The 24502-nt window shown below is 38.5% G+C and overlaps 1 protein-coding gene across 1 annotated transcript in view; it reads left to right on the forward strand.

The window, feature by feature from the left end:
* Positions 1–24502, forward strand: part of TMPRSS15 (transmembrane serine protease 15) — a 155630-nt gene that overhangs the window by 36796 nt on the left and 94332 nt on the right. Inside the window, exon 6 of the mRNA XM_072614948.1 lies at positions 18090–18221. Coding sequence (XP_072471049.1) covers positions 18090–18221 — 132 coding nt within the window. The remainder of the gene's footprint in view (positions 1–18089; positions 18222–24502) is intronic.

The raw sequence follows: 24502 nt of genomic DNA on the forward strand, positions 1-24502 counted from the left end.
ATCTTTGAATCAGTGAATTAATATTCTTCAAACTATTGTACAGAAATGCATAGTATACCTGATTTTTGTAGTTTAACAAAAGTATGAGGATGTAAGCTAATCTCCTGTAGCTAACCGCTAGTTGGCCCTCCCAGTGGGGTATGACTTCCTTTCAGACCTCTGTGCTTTCTGCTTCTCAGTGGAAGTAAAATGATTTTTCCCTTGAGTTTACTCACCCTGTGGTTGTAACAGCTTTTATATACCAAAGGAATGAACAAAGTGCTATCGTTGTGCTCAGATCCTTGTAAAAGCTTAACACCGATCCGTCTCCACTTTTCTCTCCCTCGATAATTCTAATTTCCCAGACAACTTTAACTAGGCAAGTAGCTTCTCTCTGGAAGGGATCCACTACTCCATCTTTTCACTATTTGTAAGTATTAAAAGTACAAGAGCTTCCTCTCCTCTGTTTTTATCTCAGAACCTTTGACATCATTCTCCATTATCTCCTCCTTTTCTTTAGTTTCTGACAAAGAGGTGACCTTTCTCCACTATATATGTACTTGATCCAATCCCCTTTTATCTTCTCCAGCACATTTCAACCATAATCAGTTTCCCTTTCCTTGAATCTTCAACTTGCCCCTATCACCTGGTTTCTTCCATAACACTTTCAAACAGGTTAAAGTTTTCACTATCCTTTAAAAAACATCACTAGACCTTACTGCTTGCCTCTTTATGGCAGTTGGGTGGGGTATTAGAGTGCTGGGCCTGGAGTCATCAAGACTTCTCATGAGTTCAAACCCAGCCCCTGCCACTAGTTGTGTGGTCCTGGCCAAGTCATTTACCCCTGTTTGCCTCAGTTTCCTCCTTTGTAAAAAGAGCTGGAGAAGAAAATGGCAAACCACTCCAGCATCTTTGCCAAGAAAACCCCAGATGGGGTCACAAAGAGTCAGACATGACTGAAACCACTGAACAACAACAAAACTTCCCCTTAAACTATTATTCTATATCTCCCTTCTCTTTCTCAGCCAAATTCCCAGATAAAGCAGTTTACATTTGCTGCCTACACTTCATCTCTTCTAATTTCTCACCTCTTTTCAATCTGACTCCCTACTTCATTCTTCAACTGAAACTGCTCTCTGAAGAGAGCAGTTATTATAATTATATATAATTAATTAATTATATGTAATTTTATATATAATATAATTATATATAATAATTATAGTAAGTTATTATAATCTCTGAACTGAGAAATTTGATGGTATTTTTCAGTCTTCATCTTCATCCTTGACAATCTATTTGCTGCATTTGACACTATTGACCTGGATCTTTCTGGATACTTTCTCCTCTCTGGGCTTTATTAAATTTTATTGTTGTTCAGTGTTTTTTCTGTCATGTTCAGCTTTTCATGACCTCTTTTGGTTTAAGATATTTTCCTTTCATTTCCTTCTCCAGCTCATTTTACAGATGAGGAAAGTGAGGCAAACAGGTTTAAGTGACTTGCCCAGGGTCACACACCTAGTAAGTATCTGGATTTGAGCTAGGGGCTTCGTGACTCCAGGCCCAGCCCTCTATCCACTGTGCCACTTAGCTGCCCTTAATGATACTACTTTCTTCTAGTTCTCATATTTATCTAATCATTCCTTCTCTATCTTTGCTGATTGATCACCTAGATCTTGCCTTCTAATTGTAGGTGTTTCTCAAGTTCAGTCTTACTCTTTCTTTTCCATGTTCTTTCTCAGTGATCTCATCAGTTCCCAAGGATGAATGTTTGTGATTCCTAGATGTATCTATCCAATTCCAGCCCTACATCACCTATCCAGGCACTGAGTTCCAGTAATACTTCATTAATTTTCTACTGGACATTTCAAACTGGATGTCAAAGGCATATCAAATTAACATTTCTAAAGTAAGTCATTATCTTTCCCTCTAAATCTATTCTTTTTTCAAATTCCCTATTTCTATTGAAAGGACCACCATTCTTCTGGTAAACTTGGCATTCTCCTTGACTCTTGGATCTATCTCACCCAACATGGCCAAATAAATGCCCCAAAGTTGTTATTACTGCTTGCATTTATCTCTTGTTAAAGGAAGACACCTTCTCTCTACTTACAGCCACCATCTTTGATTCAAGCTCAATAACCTTTCTGCCTACACATGACCTATGCAGGGATAGCAACCGAAACATGAAAATTATTGAAGTCTCAAAGAGAGAGCATAAAGAAAGAAGAAAATAGAACCAGGAGAGAACACTGAGGTATATCCATAGGGGGCAGGATATAATTAATGATTGAATAAAAATGAAGACAAAAGAGATCAGACAAGTAGAGGGAGAAAAAAAAGAAAATTTCTCAAATCACAAAATTCACTGTTGCAAACTTACTAGACTCTTTCTAAACATTTCCTTTTATTCACTTGTTTCTGGTTTATTTTTCTTTTTATAGTTAGATCAAATAACATTAGCACAGGAAGGAAATTTAGTGGTAATGTGGTAAATGAACTTACTCGAAAATTCTTGTTCTAAATTTCACTACTGTTGAGATCTACCTGCACCACTTTTTTGTGAGTGAATAGAGCATTAGACCTGGAATAAGGAAAATTCGAGATGAAATCCTCCCTCAGATACTGTGATCCTGGGAAAGTCACTTTACCTCTTTCAGGCTGTTTCCTTCAATCCTAAAAGAAGGGTTTTGAGCTATATCAAGGATCCTTAACCTGGGGTCTATGAACTTGTTTTGTTTCTAACATTTGGATGACTGTATTTCAATATAATTAGTTTCCTGTGTAATCCTATGTGTTTTATTGTTATGCATTTAAAAATAACCTTTTGAGAAGAGCATATAGACTGCAAAAGGGATCTATGACAACAAAGCTTAAAAACTCCTGGGTTATATGGCTTCTAAAGTCCTAACTCTAGACCTATGTTTTAAGAAAACCTCCTCATTTTAAATGAGAGAAAGCTGGGGCTAAAGGATTTGATTCATGTCTTGTAGCTAGTTAGTAGTAAATCTGGGACAAGCATCCTGAATCCCTTTCACTAAACCTTGGCAATAAAAGATCACATCAAAATCTGGCACTTGGTTTAAAGCACATTTTTGTTGCAATGAAAATTCTATTTTCAACCTAATGGTCTGTTTCCTTAATTATTCTATAGTAAAGTGACACAAAATAAGTTTGGTTGGCATAGAACAATTTATTAATTAGGAAAAATGTGTTGAATAAAATCCTGTTGGGATAAGAGAAGCACTACTTTAACTCTAGGGAGTTTAATTGGCAATCTCACTCGAGATACATTATCTAACCTTGCAAAATGTATGTTCCATACATTTACGATCTCCAAAATGTGTTATTATTTTATTATTCTAATTTGACTGGCATATTTAATAAAAATCATTCTGGTATACCAAAAATTAGAAAATTTCCTCCAATACATATTTGTTAAATATGTTTAATTCTATCGACAAGCATTTTGCTCTACTTACATAGACTAATGGACACAAAAACTTTTATTTTCCCATGTATTTCAAGTCTACTAAACTTGAAAGGATATAAGGAAAAATTTTAATATATATATATTTTTTTAAATCATCTTTTAATCCCCAGTAGATGGCAGTGATGTTTTGGTTTTGAATTAGAGCAAAATCTAATTTGAGTTCATATTTTTATAAACTTCAGACCATTACTCTTCTCCTCCTCTTGGATATTCCTCCTTTCTATGTTTTCATGTCACTTCTCTCTCTTGGTTCACTGCCTGTCCCCTCCCCCTCTATCTGAGAGAGCCTTCTTAGTCTTCTTTGATGCTTCCACATCCATGTCACTCCCACTAACCCTTAGTATCCCTCAAGTCTCTGTCTTAGGTTATTTTCTCCTTTCTTTCTTTACTAATTTTCTTGGTGATTTTGTCACCAGGGGTTTAATTATCAGCTCCATGCAGATGACTCTCAGGTCAATGTATGCAGCTGTAGTTCCTCTCCTGAGGTATAGCACTACATTTCCAACTGCCTCTTGAACCTTTCTGACTTGAAGTTCCAGACATCTCAAGCTTAATATGTCCAAAACACACCTCATTCTTCCCTCCCAACTGTCCTCCCTTCTGAAATTCTCTATTAATATAGAAGACACCAACATCCTTCTAGTCACCTAGAATGGCAAACTCAGTGCTATCCTCAACTCTTCACTTTTACTTGCACCATATGTCAATCTGTTGTCAAATACTGTAATTTATACCTTGTTCTAGTAAGCATTTCTTGTGTATATAGTCTTCTCCCCACTCATATAGCTGCCACCATAGTTTGAGCATTTTCACCTCAACTATAATCTTTTAACTTGCCTGAAGATGAATAGACTCTTTTAAATACAAACTTAGGGAAGATTCAAGAAAAATATAGGGAGGAAATGAAATCTGAACAATTGTATCAGATTATATGATGATAGACTGTTTATGTTGCAAAAGAAAGAGAAAAAAAACAACTGTTATCTCAGGACCTCAATACCTTCAAGAATCATTGAAAAAGTAAAGTAAGACAGGCTTTGGGATGATTCTGTTATATTTTGATGCTCTTAGAAGAAGAAAATGAGAGAAATAGAGGAATATTGGGAAGGAAAGAAGGATGAAGGGAACATAATAGGGGTTCATGATTTGAAGATATTTCAATAAGAAATGGGAAATGGGGGGGGGGCAGAGCCAAGATGGCAGAGTAGAAAGACACACATACACATAACTCCGAACCCACAACCCACACAACGGCTAGAGGGGACCAACTCACGGTGAATTGTGCACCCAGAGGCCACGGAATATTGGAGCGAGGGAGATTTCTGTTCTGGAGAGACCTGCAAACCTCTCACGGGGGGTCCTTCGCGCTGCGGACTGGGCGCCGGGACTGGGAGCAGAGGGCAGCCCTGCAGCAGCCGCGACACCAAGAGGAAAAGATCTGAGCGGGCTACGGGGACTGGATCTCCAGCGGCCACGCAGGTCCCTCCACCCACAGAGGGACCTGCAAACCTCTCGCAAAAGGTACGTCGCTCTGCAGACGCAGAGCCCAGCCCAGACCTACGGAGGTCGCGGCTCCAAGAGAAACAGACCCGAGCAGGCTTCAGGGACGGGATCTCCAGCGGCCGCACAAGTCCCTCCGCCCACAGGTGACGGGGGTCGGTGAGAGAGTCTCTTTGGCGGGTCGAGAGGGAAGTGGGGTGCCCCCATGGCTCGGGCCCCTCCGGGAGGTAGAAGCTGAGAGGCAGCTGCAGACAGGGGCTCCCCAAGCGGGTGGGAGCCTGGATCCATTGTGGAAGGTCTGTACATAAACCCCCTGAGGGAACTGAGCCTGAGAGGCAGCCCTGCCCCAACCTGACCACCTGAACTTAACTCTAACACTGAATAGCAGCCCTGCCCCCGCCAAAAGCCCTAAGGCTGGAAACAGCATTTGAATCTCAGTCCCCAAACTCTGGCTGGGAGGACCAGGAGGCGAGGTGGGAGTGAGAAGAATATTCAGAGGTCAAGTCACTGGCTGGGGAGAATGCCCAGAAAAGGGAAAAGAAATAAAACTATTGAAGGCTACTCTTTTGGAGAACAGACATTTCCTCCCTTCCTTCCTGATGAGGAAGAACAATGCTTACCATCAGGCAAAGACACAGAAATCAAGGATTCTGTGTCCCAGCCCACCCAATGGGCTCAGGCCATGGAAGAGCTCAAAAAGAATTTTGAAAATCAAGTTAGAGAGGTGGAGGAAAAACTGGGAAGAGAAATGAGAGGGATGAAAGAAAAGCATGAAAAGCAGATCAGCTCCCTGCTAAAGGAGACCCAAAAAAATGTTGAAGAAATTAACACCTTGAAAACTAGCCTAACTCAATTGGCAAAAGAGGTTCAAAAAGCCAATGAGGAGAATGCTTTCAAAAGCAGAATTAGCCAAATGGAAAAAGAGATTCAAAAGCTCACTGAAGAAAATAGTTCTTTCAAAACTAGAATGGTACAGATGGACGCTAAGGACTTTGTGAGAAAGACAGGTATCACAGAACATAGCGAGAAGATTGGAAAAATGGAAGATAATGTGAAATATCTTATTGGAAAAACAACTGACCTGGAAAATAGATTCAGGAGAGACAATTTAAAAATTTGGAGACTACCTGAAAACCATGATCAAAAGAAGAGCCTAGACATCATCTTCCATGAAATTATCAAGGAAAACTGCCCTGAGATTCTAGAACCAGAGGGCAAAATAAATATTCAAGGAATCCACAGAACACTGCATGAAAGAGATCCAAAAAGAGAAACTCCTAGGAACATTGTGGCCAAATTCCAGAGTTCCCAGGTCAAGGAGAAAATATTGCAAGCAGCTAGAAAGAAACAATTCAAGTATTGTGGAAATACAATCAGGATAACACAAGATCTAGCAGCCTCTACATTAAGGGATCGAAGGGCATGGAATAGGATATTTCAGAAGTCAAAGGAACTAGGACTAAAACCAAGAATCACCTACCCAGCAAAACTGAGTATAATACTTCAGGGGAAAAAATGGTCTTTCAATGAAATAGAGGATTTTCAAGCATTCTTGATGAAAAGACCAGAGCTGAAAAGAAAATTTGACTTTCAAACACAAGAATGAAGAGAACCATGAAAAGGTGAACAGCAAAGAAAAGTCATAAGGGACTTACTAAAGTTGAACTGTTTACATTCCTACATGGAAAGACAATATTTGTAACTCTTGAATCATTTCAGTATCTGGGTACTGGGTGGGAGTACACACACACACATGCACACACGCACACATACATAGAGACAGAGTGCACAGAGTGAATTGAAGAGGATGGGATCATATCTTAAAAAAAATGAAATCAAGCAGTGAGAGAGAAATATTGGGAGGAGAAAGGGAGAAATTGAATGGGGCAAATTATCTCTCATAAAAGGGGCAAGCAAAAGACTTATTAGTGGAGGGATAAAGAGGGGAGGTGAGAGAAAAACATGAAGTCTACTCTCATCACATTCCACTAAAGGAAAGAATAAAATGCACACTCATTTTGATAGGAAAACCTATCTCACAATACAGGAGAGTGGGGGACAAGGGCACAAGTAGGGTGGGGGGGAGGATAGAGGGGAGGGCATGGGGAGGAGAATGCAATTAGAGGTCGACACTCATGGAGAGGGAAAGGATCATAAGAGAATAGAAGTAATGGGGGACAGGATAGGATGGAGGGAAATATAGTTAGTCCTATACAACACAACTAGTAGGGAAATCATTTGCAAAACTACACAGATTTGGCCTATATTGAATAACTTGTCTTCCAAGGGGAAGAGGTGGAGAGGGAGGGAGCTAAAGAAGTTGGAACTCAAAGTGTTAGGATCAAATGTAATGTTCTTACCACTGGGAAATAAGAAATACAGGTTAAGGGGTTAAGAAAGCTATCTGGCCCTACAACACAAAAGAGAAGACGGAGACAAGGGCAGAGAGGGAGGATAGAAGAGAGAGCAGATTGGTCACAGGGGCAATTAGAATGCTTGGGTTTGGGGGGAGAGGGGATAAAAGGGGAGAAAATTTGTAACCCAAAATTTTGTGAAAATAAGTGTCAGAAGTTAAATTAAAAAAAAATAAATAAGGAATGAGAAATAGGAGAACAATAGAATAGGGAAATGGTATCATATAAGCTTAATTTTATTTGAATCAGATGAAGGGATGTTAAATACCCTCACAATCTCACACACACATACACACAAACACATAGAGAATATAGCATAGAATACATTCATCTTAACTGATTAACAGGAAGGTCAGGGAGAGGGGAGTATGTGATGAAGGCAAGGTAGATAAGATTATAAATAAAACAAACTATAACATTGACTGGTGGATCATGAAAGGGACATTAAAAAGAAAAAGAGAAAAGATATGATCAGGGGCAAGGCAAGGGGAAGAAAAAAAGTGGAAAGAGAGTTTCTTAGTGATAGATTACTAGCATTAAAACAAGATCAAACTCTTTTATCACTTTCATCACTCTTTGTAAAGAGGTGGGGGATTGGGCAAAGAGAGAAAAGTACAAGAGGTCAGAATGACAGGAAACACACAGTTCACAATCATAATTTTGAATGAAATGAACTGACTCATAAAATGAAAGACAACAGAATGAATTAGTAAGCAGAATCCAATAACATGCTGTGTATTGGAAATATACTTAAAATATAAAGATTAATGGAATTAAAATTAGGAGCTGGATCAAAGACTATTCTACTTTGAGTGAAATCAGATTATCAGCATTAGCCATATTGATTTTAGGGTTAGGGAAACAGCATAAATAGACTAAATGAATAAGTAAGCAACAACATAATGCTTGAAGGTATCGTAGATAAATTAACAGCAAAACAAAATACTATTTACACAGAAATAGTTAAATGAAAATTGAGTAAGAAGCAGAAATAGACAGTAAGTCTATAATAATGGTTGACCTCAGTGAGCCCTTTTAGACCTAGACAAATTTAATAAGAAGATAGAAAAGGAAAGAATAACATCCTGAATACAATTTAAGAAAACATAGAGATGACCAATATTTAGAAATTATTACATGGAAACGGAAAGGAGTTTACATATTTCTTGGATTGCATGACACCTTTAAAAAATTGACTAGGTATTAGGAGCTTAAAAAACACAAACAAGTACAGAAAATCAAGAATGTTAAATATTCTTTTTTTTTTAAATTTTTTTATTTAACTTTTAACATTCATTTTCACAAAATTTTGGGTTACAAATTTTCTCCCCTTTTATCCCCTCCCCCCCCAAACACCAAGCATTCTAATTGCCCCTGTGACCAATCTACTCTCTCTTCTATCATCCGTCTCTGCCCTTGTCTCTGTCTTCTCTTTTGTCCTGTAGAGCCAGATTTCTTTCTATACCCCTTTACCTGTATTTCTTATTTCCTAGTGGTAAGAACATTACAGTTGATCCTAACACTTTGAGTTCCAACTTCTTTACCTCCCTCCCTCTCCACCCCTTCCCTTTGGAAGGCAAGCAATTCAATATAGGCCAAATCTGTGTAGTTTTGCAAATGACTTCCATAATAGTTGTGTTGTATAAGACTAACTATATTTCCCTCCATCCTATCCTGCCCCCCTTACTTCTATTCTCTTTTGATCCTATCCCTCCCCATGAGTGTCGACCTCTAATTGCATTCTCCTCCCCATGCCCTCCCTTCTGTCATCCCCCCCACCCTGCTTGTCCCCTTGTCCCCCACTTTCCTGTATTGTGAGATAGGTTTTCCTACCAAAATGAGTGTGCATTTTATTCTTTCCTTTAGTGGAATGTGAGGAGAGTAGACTTCATGTTTTTCTCTCACCTCCCCTCTTTATCCCTCCACTAATGAGTCTTTTGCTTGCCCCTTTTATGAGAGATAATTTGCCCCATTCAATTTCTCCCTTTCTCCTCCCAATATTTCTCTCTCACTGCTTGATTTCATTTTTTTTTAAGATATGATCCCATCCTCTTCAATTCACTCTGTGCACTCTGTCTCTATGTATGTGTGCGTGTGTGCATGTATGTGTGTGTACTCCCACCCAGTACCCAGATACTGAAATGATTCAAGAGTTACAAATATTGTCTTTCCATGTAGGAATGTAAACAGTTCAACTTTAGTAAGTCTCATATGACTTCTCTTTGCTGTTCACCTTTTCATGGTTCTCTTCATTCTTGTGTTTGAAAGTCAAATTTTCTTTTCAGCTCTGGTTTTTTCATCAAGAATGCTTGAAAATCCTCTATTTCATTGAAAGACCATTTTTTCCCCTGAAGTATTATACTCAGTTTTGCTGGGTAGGTGATTCTTGGTTTTAGTCCTAGTTCCTTTGACTTCTGAAATATCCTATTCCATGCCCTTCGATCCCTTAATGTAGAGGCTGCTAGATCTTGTGTTATCCTGATTGTATTTCCACAATACTTGAATTGTTTCTTTCTAGCTGCTTGCAATATTTTCTCCTTGACCTGGGAACTCTGGAATTTGGCCACAATGTTCCTAGGAGTTTCTCTTTTTGGATCTCTTTCATGCAGTGTTCTGTGGATTCCTTGAATATTTATTTTGCCCTCTGGTTCTAGAATCTCAGGGCAGTTTTCCTTGATAATTTCATGGAAGATGATGTCTAGGCTCTTCTTTTGATCATGGTTTTCAGGTAGTCCCCAAATTTTTAAATTGTCTCTCCTGGATCTATTTTCCAGGTCAGTTGTTTTTCCAATGAGATATTTCACATTATCTTCCATTTTTCCAATCTTCTCTCTTTGTTCTGTGATATCTGTCTTTCTCACAAAGTCCTTAGCCTCCATCTGTGCCATTCTAGTTTTGAAAGAACTATTTTCTTCAGTGAGCTTTTGAATCTCCTTTTCCATTTGGCTAATTCTGCTTTTGAAAGCATTCTTCTCCTCATTGGCTTTTTGAACCTCTTTTGCCATTTGAGTTAGACTAGTTTTCAAGGTGTTAATTTCTTCAACATTTTTTTGGGTCTCCTTTAGCAGGGAGCTGATCTGCTTTTCATGCTTTTCTTTCATCTCTCTCATTTCTCTTCCCAGTTTTTCCTCCACCTCTCTAACTTGATTTTCAAAATTCTTTTTGAGCTCTTCCATGGCCTGAGCCCATTGGGTGGGCTGGGACACAGAATCCTTGATTTCTGTGTCTTTGCCTGATGGTAAGCATTGTTCTTCCTCATCAGGAAGGAAGGGAGGAAATGCCTGTTCTCCAAGAAAGTAGCCTTCAATAGTCTTATTTCTTTTCCCTTTTCTGGGCATTTTCCCAGCCAGTGACTTGACCTCTGAATATTCTCCTCACACCCACCTTGCCTCCTGATCCTCCCAGCCAGCGTTTGGGGACTGAGATTCAAATGTTGTTTCCAGCCTTAGGGCTTTTGGCGGGGGCAGGGCTGCTATTCAATATGAGATTATGTTCAGGTGGTCAGGTTGGGGCAGGGCTGCCTCTCAGGCTCAGTTCCTTCAGGGGGTTTATGCACAGACCTTCCACAATGGATTCAGGCTCCCACCCGCTTGGGGAGTCCCTGTCTGCAGCTGCCTCTCAGCTTCTACCTCCCGGGGGGGGGCCCGAATCATGGGGGCACCCCACTCCCCTCTCGCCCCGCCAAAGAGACTCTCTCACGAACCCCCGTCACCTGTGGGCGGAGGGACTTGTGCGGCCGCTGAAGATCCCGTCCCTCAAGCCTGCTCGGGTCTGTTTCTCTTGGTTCCGTGGCCGCAGCTGGTCTGGGCTGGGCTGGGCTCCGCATCTGCAGCGCGACAGACCTTTTGCGAGAGGTTTGCAGGTCCCTCTGTGGGTGGAGGGACCCACGTGGCCGCTGGAGCTCCCATCCTTGAAGCCCACTCGGATATTTTCCCCTCAGTGCCGTGGCCGCGGCAGGGCTGCCCTCAGCTCCCAGCCCCGGCGCCCAGTCCGCAGCGCGAAGGACCCCCCGTGAGAGGTTTGCAGGTCCCTCCGGAACAGAAATCTCCCTCGCTCCAATATTCCGTGGCCTCTGGGTGCAGAATTCGCCATGAGTTACTCCCCTGTAGCTGTTCTGTGGGTTGTGGGTTCGGAGCTATGTGTATGTGCGTCTTTCTACTCTGCCATCTTGGCTCTGCCCCCCCGAATGTTAAATATTCTATACTAAAAATTGTATACTAAAAATATATTCAATATAATTCACTTGAATAGAGGATTAAAATTTACTGAACCCTAACTTATTGTTCAAGAATTAGTAGGTCAAAGAACAACTCCTATAAAATATTAAAAATTTCATCAAGTAGAGTGACAACAAAGAAATGACATATCAAAACTTTAATGGAAGGGACAGAGCTAAGATGATGGAGTAGAAGGACAGACCTGTTCTAGCTCCACTCCTATTGCCCATAAAATGCCTGTAAAAAAAGCACTCTAAACAAATTCTAGAGCAGCAGAAGTCACATAAGGACAGAGTGAAAGAGATTTCCAGCCCAAGGCAGCCTGGAAGGCCAACAGGAAAGGTCTATCACACCAGTCATGGAGCAGAGCACACAACAGCCTTGGCAGCCTAGCAAGGCAGGGACAGGACTGGAGCAGGCTTCTGGGCATGGAATCACAAATAGAAACTGTGGTTCCCAGATATCTCAAACTATAAATGCTAAAGATAGCTTCCAAGGTCAGTGTGAAAGGTCTTTTACCTGGGTGAGAAGGGAGCAAGGTCTGGCCTCAGTCCTGACCCCATGGTGGCAGCAGTCACTGCACCACAAGGTCCATTTTTGGAGCCCTCAGCCTAAAGATCATGGAGGAATTGAGCGACTGATCAGAGTCTCACTCCCCAGCAGTGGCCCAGGGGTGAGGAGGAGCTCTGGTTTGGTGGAGCTGGTAGAGGCTTTGGAGAGGATCCTGGGCAGAAAAGTTTGTGATCCAGACCAGAGCACAGGCCAGGAGATGAGTAAACTCTTCTCCTTTGATTGTGCCACCTTGAAGGAACTGAGAACTTACAAGTCCCTAAAGTATACCCTCCACTTGACAAAGGACTCAAAAGTCAAGTAACAGACTGGGAAAATGCCCCAAAAAGGGAAAAAAATAAGACTACAGAAGGCTATAGAAGGTTACTTTTTTGGTTAAAAGATTTTCTTCCATCATTTTGGATAAGGAAGAACCAAGCATACCATCAGAGGAAGACATAAAAGTCAAGGCTTCTGCATCCAAAACCTCCAAAAAAAATGCAATGGTCTCAGGCCATGGAAGAGCTCAAAAAGGATTTTGAAACTCAACTAAGAGAGGTGGAGGAAAAATTGGGAAAAGAAATGAGAGCAATACAAGAAAATAATGAAAAGTGAGTCAACATCTTTCTAAAGGAGACCCAAAAAATGCGGAAGAAAACAACACCTTTAAATAGGCAAAAGAGGTCCAAAAAGCCAGTGAGGAGAAGAATACTTTAAAAAGCAGAATTAGCTAAATGGAAAAGGAGGTTCAAAAACTCACTGAAGAAAATAGTTTTTTAAAAATTAGAATGCAACAGTTGAAAGCTAATGACTTCATGAGAAACCAAGAAATTACAAAACAAAATCAAAAGAATGAAAAAATAGAAGACGTTGGGAAATATCTCATTATTTAAAAAAAAAAAAAAACTGACCTGGAAAATAGATCCAGGAGACACAATTTAAAAATTATGGGACTACCTGAAAGACATGATCAAAAAAAGAGCCTAGACACCATCTTTCATGAAGTTATCAAAGGAAACTGCCCTGATATTCTTGAACCAGAGAGTAAAATAAATATTGAAAGAATTTACCAATCACCTCCTGAAAAAGATCTGAAAAGGAAAAACTTCTAGGAATATTGTAACCAAATTCCAGAGTTTCCAGATCAAGGAGAAAATAGTGCAAGCAGCCAGAAAGAAAAATTCGAGTATTGTGGAAATACAATCAGACTAACACAAGATCTAGTAGCTTCTACATTAAGGGATTGAAGGACTTGGAATATGATAATACAGAAGTCAGAGAAACTAGGACTAAAGTCAAGAATTACCTACCCAGCAATAATAATCTTCAAGAAAAAAATAGTCATTCAATGAAATAGAGGACTTTCTAGCATTCTTAATGAAAAGACCAGAGCGGAATAGAAAACTTGACTTTCAAACACAACAATCAAGAGAAGCATGAAAAGGTACACAGGAAAGAGAAATCATAAGGGACTTACTAAAGTTGAACTGTTTACATTCCTACATGGGAAGATAATATTTGTAACTCTTGAAACTGTTCTCAGTATTTGGGGAGTTGGAGGGATTATATATATATGTGTGTGTGTGTGTGTGTGTGTGTGTGTGTGTGTGTGTGTATGTATGTATATGTATATATTTAGCTATAATCACTGCTATGTATGCACACACACATATATATAGACAGAGGGCAGGGGTGAGTTGAATAGGAAGGGATGATATGTAAAAAAACAAAATTAATGGTTGAGAGAGGAATATATTGGAAGGAGAAATGGAATGGGGCAAATTAGGGCTCTTAAAAGAGGTAAGAAAAAGCGTTTTCAATGGAGGGGAAGATTGGGGAGGTGAGAGGGGAAAAGTGAAGCTTACTCTCATCACATTTGGTTTAAGGAGGGAATAACATGCACACTCAATTTGCTATGAAAATCTATCTTATACTACAGGAAAGTAGGGGAGAATGGGATAAGTGGGGTGTGGGGAAATGATAGAAGGGAGGGCAAATGGGAAGAAGTAATAATTAGAAGTAAACACTTTTAAGGAAGGATAGGGTCAATAGAGAGAATAGAAAAATGGGAGGAAAGATAGGATGGAGAGAAATATAGTTCTTCCCAACATGACTTTTATGGAAGCCTTCTGTATAACTACACATGTATCACATATATCGAATTGCTTGCCTTTTCAGTGGAGATGGATGGGGAGGGAGGAAGGGAGAAGTTGGAACTCAAAGTTTTAAAAATGGATGTTAAAAATTGTTTTTACATGCAACTGGGAAATAAGATATACAGGAAATGGGGTATAGAAATCTATCTTGCCCTAAGAAAAGAGAGAAGATGGGGATAAGGGAAGAGAGGGGTGTGATAGAAGGGAGGGCAGATTGGGTGAAGAGGATAATGCACAGTATCTTGGGGTAGTAGGAGGGTAGAGAGGCGGAGAAAATTTGCAACTCAAAATCTTGTGGAAATGAATGTTGCAAACTAAAAATAAATTAATTTTTAAAAAACCTCATTGGAGAGGGGGAATATGAATGAATTAGGTCTGAAATTTAAAAAATAAAATTCAGCAATCAAAATACACCCAAAAAATACCGAATAAGAATTATGAAAACCAAAGAAGTTAAAGTTGAAAGAAAAATTTTTATTAGTAAATAAAGCTAGAGTAAAAACAACTAAAAACAAGTAGTTATTCTAAATGAAAGGAGGTTTAAAAAAAAAGTTTCTCCCAAAATTAAAATAACCCCACATTAAATAAAGGAAAGTCTACACAGCTATTTCACCCAAGTGTATCACAAAAAGCTAATAATTGAGCTGAAATTATAAATATTTACAAAAATATAAAATACCTTGATTACTATACCCATACTGTTTGAATAAGCCAATTCTAGAAGCATAATTTAAACAAGATATAAATGAACTCCCACAGGGAAAATAAAGACCTTTCAGATGGATTTACAAGTGAGCCCTAAAATGTATTGAAACAAAATTAATTCAAGTATCATATATGCATTCATATGATTATTTTAGTAAATATAGAAAAAACTTTTGACAAAATTCAACACCAATTTCTGCTTCAAACACCCTAGAAAATACAGGAATAAAATGACCTTTCATTAATATGATTATGCAGTATATATTTAAACCGAGTCAGTAGTCTATGTAATGATGATAAACTAAAGTCCTTTTTGTTATAATCACTACTATTTCTTTTTTTTTTTAATCACAACCATTTCATAAAATGTTGGGCATGTTTGTTATAGCAAAAGAAAAAAACGGATCGAGTAAGTATAGGCAAAGAGGAAGCAAAATGATCACTTTTTTTGCAGATGATTTGATGATGTGCTTAAAAAAAAACCTTAGTCCAGAAAAAATTAGTGAAAATAATAATTTCAACCTAGTTGCCAGATATGAAAAATATCCACATTTTTTTAATATTAGAAGTAAAACTTAGTAGGAATAGATAAAAAGAGAGAAATTACATTTTAGATAACTCCAGAATATATTAAAATGTGTTTATCTACCAGTATATTTTCAGAAAGTACTGAACAGGACTGTAAAGCATTGTCTAAAGAAATCAGGACTGACCTAAGTAATTGATGAAATGTTAATTACTAATTGGTAGACCATGCCAATATAAGAAAAATGACAAAACTGCTTACATTATTTTACTTGTCCCATGTCATACCACTAATGAAAAATTATTTGTAGATCTACCAAAATAATAATAAAAGATCAAGAATCTTAGGGGAAAGATGCCTTTATTATCACAAAGGAAAATAATAAATGTTGAGGATCATAAGAGTTTTGGCATTTTATTTAGAGAGAAAATGTTGGAGAGGAGGTTGAGATACAAATGGTTTTCACTCTTCATGCAGTCTTCCTCAGTTCATTTGTCTGGGATTTTTCTGTGTTACTCAGAGATCAGTTTAGCCAGACAGATTTCCTCAAGGAAAATACAGTAGTTGATGTGATGAGCCCAATTTGATCTCCATTTTGTAGAGCAGAGCTTCTATGCTTGGTGCCTATGCATGTCACTTGTCCTGTTTTGTTCCACCACTACCACCCTGAGGCTGTGTGGTCCCCAAAGAAAGACCCTAAATTTTTTTGGCCTTTTTGTTTATTCATTTCTGTTCTAGGTACAGAGGATAGATTCTCCAATCTACCCAGAGGCTTGAGTAATGGGGATTCAGGAATCTAGGTATTGCAATCTAGGTGTTGCACCTAGCCCACAGCCAGATCAAATTTGGACTTAAACTTGTTGGGATCAATGATATTTAGGAACTGAGTTGTGAACCTAATTCCCCCTACTCCCATACTTTAAGGTGGTTCAGGAGAGGACGATGTCCCTGAGATGTTGAGGACAAATATTTGGGTGCTTATTCTTGCTATAATTTGAAATAAATATATTTTATAAAAGCTAATCTGATATTAAGATAATCAAAGTGCTAATTGCTAGATCCCTAAAAAATGGGAAGAATGTGTTTGATAAGAATTTTAGTCAGTGGCAGAGAAGCCCCTCCAACCCCTGAAGGGCACTAGAGAAAAGTATTCAACTTTACCGATAAGAGTAGAAAGCTCATTAAAATGTAAAAAACATGGCCCTGAATCATGAGGTCAGAGTCAATCATTTTATACGGAATAGACTCATCTATTTAGTAGCCTGCCAGGCAAGTCTGAAATGCTCAGTTCTAAGAACTTTCTCAAACTGTTCATTCCTTTCTTTCTTTGGTTTGGAAATTGTCCCTCTTCTATTTCTCTTCATTTGGCGTATTGTTTCCCAATCTTATTAATATTCTCCCTCTAGTTCTGAGAGATTCACATTATCATCCAGTTCATCATCTAACTCTTCCACTCTAAGTCATTTCGTCTTCAAACGAATCACAACCATCCTAAAAGTGTACATCTTCTTGTTCTCCCAGTACATCCTTAAGCAATGTGCTGTGAATATCATATACCAGGGGGCTAAAATTAACGCTTAGACCATTGAACAAATAAAATATTCAGGATCTTCTAATCTCTCCTGTATGTTGGTTGGGGAGGGAGGGGATGATAGGAGATAAAAATAGAAATGGCAGCCCATCCTGTGCAGGTAAACCTAGACGCCTTTACACTTTCCCCACAACTCTCACAAATAAAATAATTTTAAAAGCTTGTTCTAATTTTGCCTGTCCCTTTATCCATTCATCAAACAATTATTATATGTCTATTATGTATGACATTAGTGTATTTTATATTATATGTGTATATGATTTTAATTGCATCTCCAAAACAGTGAATATTTGTGGCTTCTACAAAAATAATCTTTAAATGATTAACAATTGGGAATTAACAACTTTAATCTTTGAACTCCACAAGTTATCATAAAATGTTGTCTCAAGATTAGTATTAATATTAATGTTAGAAAGCAGACTTCAGAATATGATGGCAGTATTTAGATATTTCCAATCCAGTAATTCAAAAGATCTAAGATTAAATTGGCATGGATATTTTCTTTATCCAGACAGACTGATTTTTTTCTCTTGATGAGTTATTTCTTCAGTTGTGGTCAAGTAAAAAATTATCACTAGTGACCAATCTACGTGGAATTAAGCTTCTCTGAATCTAGCTAAGCTATTCGATGGGAGCTTCCAGATAGAACTGTGCTGTGTTGGCTACAACAAACTGTCAAAAGTAGTACATTAGCGTAGGTTGCAAATGTTTTAAACTTCAATTGTTTTGAAATCAGTTCCAAGAATCCTGCATTTCTGATAAATCAGTTTCCTATGCAGTTGATTTTGATTTTCAATTTTGCTTCACTGATTTATAGAAAAATTTCCACTTGAATTAGTATACTACTACTGCACATACTAGATCAGTCCTAGATATTATTAAAGTTAAACTGCAAATGACCAAATTTAGTACTTAGCAATCCATTCAATAAAGAAATTTTTTTCCTCATTTCTCTTTTAAAGAAGTTGTCTCAGTTGAGTGCCTCCCTGGTTCAAAACCTTGTGCTGATGCTCTAAGCTGCATATCTGAACAACTATTTTGTGATGGAGAACCAAACTGTCCTGATGGTTCTGATGAAAGCAGTAGAATTTGTGGTAAGTAGTTTTATGTGTAAATTTATATGCTTGCTTATCAATCTACTCTATCAATTTATCAATTCTACACTATCCTCTTCTCTTGAGTATCTCACCCCATTTTTGAATAGTTGATCTCGCTCTATTAGACCTTAGCCTTAGACAACTTCCCATCATCCACATAGTTTTTGCTCTTTCTCACGTTTTGGATAACAAAGATGGAAAAATGCACAAAACAGTATACACTGCATCTGCTACAAATTTATGTTATGTCATCTCCACTGGACCCTCACTGAACCAAGGGTTTTATACCTCCCTAATTGATCCACTATCCCATTCACTGAAAGATTGCCCTCTCTATCATCCAGCCTCTCTCACTTATTTTCATTCTCTGTCACTGGTTGCTTAATTACTGCCTTCAAAGCCCATATCTCCTCCATTCTCAAAAAGTTCCTATTTGACCCATCAGTCTTTGCTAGTTGTTTTTCTATATCCTCCGCCTCTTTTCTGCTTCCTTTCCTTTCATTCTAAACTCTCTACCAAGGCCTCTGAACATAGTATTCAACTGAAATTGCTCTTTCCAAAGTTACTAATGATCTCTTAATTGCCAAAATTGGGCTTTTCCCAGTGCTTACCTTTCTCAATCTCTCTGTAGCTTCTGACGCTATTTGTTGATCAGTTTATTGTCCTTGATGCTCTTTTCTCTATAGATTTTTCACTGTTCACTATTGGTATTCCTCCCTATCTGAAGACTCTTCAGTATCCTTTGATGACTCTTTATCCAGGTCATGCCCACGAACCATGGGTATCTCCCATGGCTTTGTCTTGGGTCCTCTTCCCCTATAGTCTTTCACCTAATGATCTCATTAGTTCCTTTTTGCTGATGAGATCTGTACTAATTGATTCTCAAATCTACTTATTTAGCTCTAATTTCTCTGCTGACCTTCAATCTCAAGTTTCTGTTTGCCTATTGGGCATCACAGACTGGATGTTCTGTAGACATTTGAAAGTCAGCATATCCAAAACAGAACCATAAAGGTGCCTCCATCCTCCCAGGAACCCAGGACTTAACTTTTCATTCTCTCAACACCCTTATCTGATCTGTTGCCCAAGAACTGTCAATTTTACCTCCATAATATCTCTAGTATTCACCCTCTTCTCTGTCCTGACACTGCCTCCACTCTGGTCTTCATCACCTCACATAGAGATTATTGCAATAGTCTTTCTGACTGACATCTGTGCCATAAATTTCTCCTCATTACTGTCCTCACTCAGTTGTCAAATTGATTTCTCTAAAATGCATGTCTGACCACATCACCTCATTACTCAGTAAAATTCAGTGGCTCCAAATCACCTCTAGGATCAAACATAAAATCTTCTATTTGATATTTGAAACTTTTTGTAACCAGCTTCCTAACTTTCTAGTTTTCTTCTGCCTTACTCATCCCTATGTACTTCCCACATACCCTGAAATTCCTAGCCTCCTTATATCACTCATTATGCCCAGCCAAATCTCAGTTTGGAATCCCTTCCATCCTTCCTTGCCTTCACTCCTACACACACGCTACTGAACCAAAGTGGAGAAACTCATGCAACCATTCTGACTGGGTCAATGACAGATTTATATTACATAACCTCCAGTTTATGTAATTTATATTACAATTTATATTATATAACCTCACTGCTGCTAAGCAATCCTATTATACATTCTTTAACAACTCACTATCCCACTCTCCAGAAACCTTTTCCAAACCTTTACAATGTTCTTCAACCCCCCAATGACTCTCTCTCATATCTTCCCCTCAGGGCAGAATTTTGCCTCATATTTTTACAGAAAATTTGAAGTTATTCATCATGAAGTCCCTTTTCTCTCCTCTTCTTCATCTCCTATCACTTAGTTACCTTCTACCACCTTCATCTCCTTCACCTTGCTTCACATAATGAAATGGCCTTACTCCTTATTGAGGTTAATCCTACTACTTATTCAAGCACTCCCATTCCATTTCATCTCTTCCAGCAGATTGTCCATTCAGTCATCCCCACTCTTTCATTTGTTTTCTTTTTAAAAAAATAGTATTTATAGGTAACGCTCATTTAAAAAAATTTTTTTTGACTTCCAAATTCTGTCTTCTTCCATCCCCATTATCTTCTACATCTCTTATTTGGTCATAAACTCTTTCCTTATTCATAGATTTGATAGGTAAGTTTGCTCATGCTTATATAATTTGCTTATGATATCACCCTTTATGCTTACATCATGTACACAATTGACCTTATCTTAGTATACAGAGTGAGATCTTAGTCTGTTCCTAGTTTCTTCTGCCAGGCCTAGAGGCCTGAGGGCTACCCGAGTCTTACCTTACCTATATCGCAGGTCTTCGGCTGGCCAAACCGGATAAACGTATGAGAGAAGAGACTTTCCAGAGTCGAACAAGGGTTAGGCTTTATTCAGGGTCCTGGTTACATGTGCAGGGGGAACTCTTCCTTAGGAGAGAGAGAGAAATCTCCCAAGGAGGCAAAGATCTTACAGTAAGAGAATGGAAGCAGAAGTGGAAGTGGGGAGAGAGGGGAGAGGGAAGAGCGAAGAAAGGAAAAGGGGCCTTCTGTCCTGTAAGGGCCCCTCAGCGCTAAGAGCGCCTTCAGGCTTTCCTGACCCTACTTAAGCTCTCCTGCCGTATAGTTTGCACCTGAATACCGTGCCTGTTAGATAACAATAGGTGTGCCCAGATCCGGGCCAGTCTCGAGGGTGGGGATGCTCTCTCCCATCACGTTCTCACGGGAAGAGGCGGAAATACACGAGATCTCACTCCTCAATTCCCTGCTGTTTCCTGGGGGGCCTCATGAGAACTCTAAGGTTTAGAAGCTCTCACCTTTACCCGCCCGAGACTGTCCACATGGAACTGAGCTTACACCCCCAACATTCTTCCAAGCAGCTTCCCAATTTTCCCAGAAATTGTTGTCAAAAAGTAAGTTCTCATCCCCACAGCTTGGATCTTTGGATTTTACATTACAATCTTATGTATTGTGTACATAATCTATTCCATTGATTCACCACTCTATTTCCTATTTGCTACTAGATTGTTTTGATGATTACAAGTTTATTGTATTTTTTGAAATCTGATACATCTAGGCCACCTTCCTTCATATTTTTTCATTTGTTTCCAAGATATTCTTGAACTTTTATTCTTCCAGTTGAATTTTGTTAGTTTTTCTGAATCTGCAAAATAATTCTTTGATAGCTTGATTGATGTGGCACTGAATAAGTAAAATAATTTGGGTAGAATTGTCATTTTTATTACATTGGCTCAGCTTACCGATGAGCAATTAATATTTTTCCAGTTGTTTAGATCTGTCTTTATTTGTGTGAAAAGTGTTTTGTGATTGTGTTTCTATAGTTCCTAGGTGTGTTTTGGAACGTTGACTCCCAGGTACTTTATTTTGGTTGCAGTTATTTTAAATGGAATTTCTCTTTCTATCTCTTCCTGCTGAGTTTTGTTGGTAGTATAGAGAAATGCTGATAATTTGTTAGGGTTTTATTTTACCTGCAACTTTGCTGAAGTTGTTCATTTTTCTAACAAGTTTTTTAGTTGATTTTCTAGGGTTTTCTGCATTTGCATCATCATCTGCAAAGTGATAATTTTGCTTCCTCGTTGTGTATTCTAATTCCTTCTATTTCTTTTTCCTGTCTTATTTCTATAGCTAGCATTTCTAGTACAATATTGAATAATAGTGGTGCTAATGGACATCTTTGCTTTACCCCTGCTCTTATTGGAAATGATTGTGGTTTATCTTCATTAGAGTTAAAGCTTTCCCCTCCTACTTCCCTGTTGGATAAGATGAATCTATTCTCAGCTGAGCGTGTATGTTTTCCTCTTTTCAAACTAGGAGAGATCAGAATGAGGTTCAAACATTGCCCACTCTCTCCTACATCCATTTTCTGCTCCATTGTAAAAATTATTCCTTGTATGCCTTCTTCTTATGAAATAATTTTCCCCAATCTTCCTCTCCTTTCCTCCTCCTTCAATTGCATCCTTTTTTCTCACATATCCATTTTTTTTTTGCAGTCATTCCAACATAATATAATCATGCCTATTCTCTCTAACTCCTTTTACTGCCCTGATGATGATAAAATTCTTGGAAAGGGAGAGTTCATGTGTCATCTTCCCAGTTAGGAATATACATAGTTTAACCTCATGATTTCTCATTCATATTTGCCTTTTTATGCCTCTCTCAAATCTTATACTTAAAAGTAAAATTTTCTATTTGGTTCAATTCAGTTCTTTTCATAAGGAAAGCTTGTAAGTTCTCTCTTTCATTAATTGTCCATTTTTTCCCTAGTAGGATTATACTCAGTTTTGCTGGGTAGATTATTCTTGTTTGTAATCATAGCTCCTTTGCCTTCCAGAATACCATGTTCCCAATCCTTCTCTGCTTTATCATGGTAGATGCTAGATCTTGTGTGATCTTGTCACTCTATAATGTTTGAATGGTTTCATTTTAGCTGCTTGAAATATTTTCTCCTCTTCAGACAAACTACTGTTTAACCATGCCTCCCTCGTCTTGTATTTGTGAAGTTGATTTCTTGAGCTTGAATATAAAATTTCATATTTCCCCCAATTTAATTAATGCAAAAATTTTTTCTGGTTGACTTGGATGACCTGACTTGGTCATCCAATGCCTTAGTTATTACTTGAAGTCAGAATCATCTGCAGAGTTGAAAAGAATGCTATCTATTTCATCCACTAACTTCATAAAATAAACATTTGATTGGACTGTATAAGATGAATATTATTTACTTCAGTACCAGTGTTATAAATGGTTACTATTGTATCAGTTTCATAAATATTATCTGAACTATTGATTTCACCACTTAAATGGATAGACAAGTGATAGATAAATAAGAGGAGACCAATCTTGAAATCACTTTTCAAAATTATTAAACTTGAGAACTTTTTTACTGATTCTGTACACATTTTCCATGATACTCTCATCCCCTGCATCACAGTATGTAAAAAGGCTTCTACACACACACACACACACACACACACACACACACGTGTGCGTGCGCACACACACACGATAAAGGAATTTGAATGGATAGTTGGAAATCTGTTTAATGACCTACCAGCTGATTTAATTTTTGCTCACCCTGTTCATTTAAGTACTTCAGTGGTTGGTTGGTTGCTGTCCTTTGTTTTGGAAGAGGATCAAAAGGACATCACTATGATAAAGTGAAGTTTCCGTGTGTTTGACTGTGGCTGATCAGACCAATACAATCTCGGAATGCTCTACTACAGATTGGGCACAGATAGTCCATATGAATATTTGGGATGGATATCCCAGATTTGCACATCCTACATTTACTTTGTGCTGTCTTAATTCTGCTTTGCTCATACAGCACAGCACTCTTTCTGATGTGGGCACACCATGGTGAGCAGTCCTGTACCAGTGTCTTCCATGTTGCACAGTCAAATCCAAAGTTCTTGAGAGAGACCTTGAGAGTGTCCTTGTATCACTTCTTCTGATCACCATGTGATCACCTGCCCCATGTGAGTTCTGCATAAAATAGTCTTTTTGACAAGCATATATTTTGCATTCGAACCACGTGGCCAGTTCATCAGTGTTGTACTCTCTGAAGCATAGTTTGAATGCTTGTTAGTTCAGTTCTAGCAAAGATTTCAGTCTCTACTACCTTATCTTGCCAGATGATCCTCAGAGTCTTCCTAATACAGTTCAAATGGAAGTGATTCAGTTTCCTGGCGTAGAGCTGGCAGACTGTCCATGTTTCATAGGCATACAACAATGAGGTCAGCACAACAGCTCTGTAGACCTTCAATTTGGTAGTCAGTCTAATACTTCTTCTCTCCCAAACTGTTCTTTGGACCCTCCCAAGCACTGAGCTAGTTCTGGCAATGCATACATCAACCTCATTGTCAATGTGTACATCCCTGAAAAGTACACTACCAAGGTAAATGAAATTATCTACAGCATTCAAAACTTCTCCATTTGGTGCAATCGATGATTCCACATATGGATGGTGTGGTGGTGGCTGATGGAGCACCTGTGTTTTCTTGATGTTAATTATTAAGCCAAAATTTAGCACAGGCAGCAGAGAATAGATCCATACTTTTCCGCATCTCAGTTTCAGAGGCTGTATTGAGTGCACAATCATCTGCAAACAGAAAATCATGTACTAACACTCCTGTCATTTTGGTCTTGGCTTGTAAGCTTTTCACACTGAAGAACTTACCATCAGTACAATAGTTGTCCTTGATGCCCTATTCATCCTCATTGAAAGCATT

Source organism: Notamacropus eugenii, chromosome 5 (genome assembly GCF_028372415.1).
Source record: "Notamacropus eugenii isolate mMacEug1 chromosome 5, mMacEug1.pri_v2, whole genome shotgun sequence".
In the NCBI taxonomy this organism is placed as follows: domain Eukaryota; kingdom Metazoa; phylum Chordata; class Mammalia; order Diprotodontia; family Macropodidae; genus Notamacropus; species Notamacropus eugenii.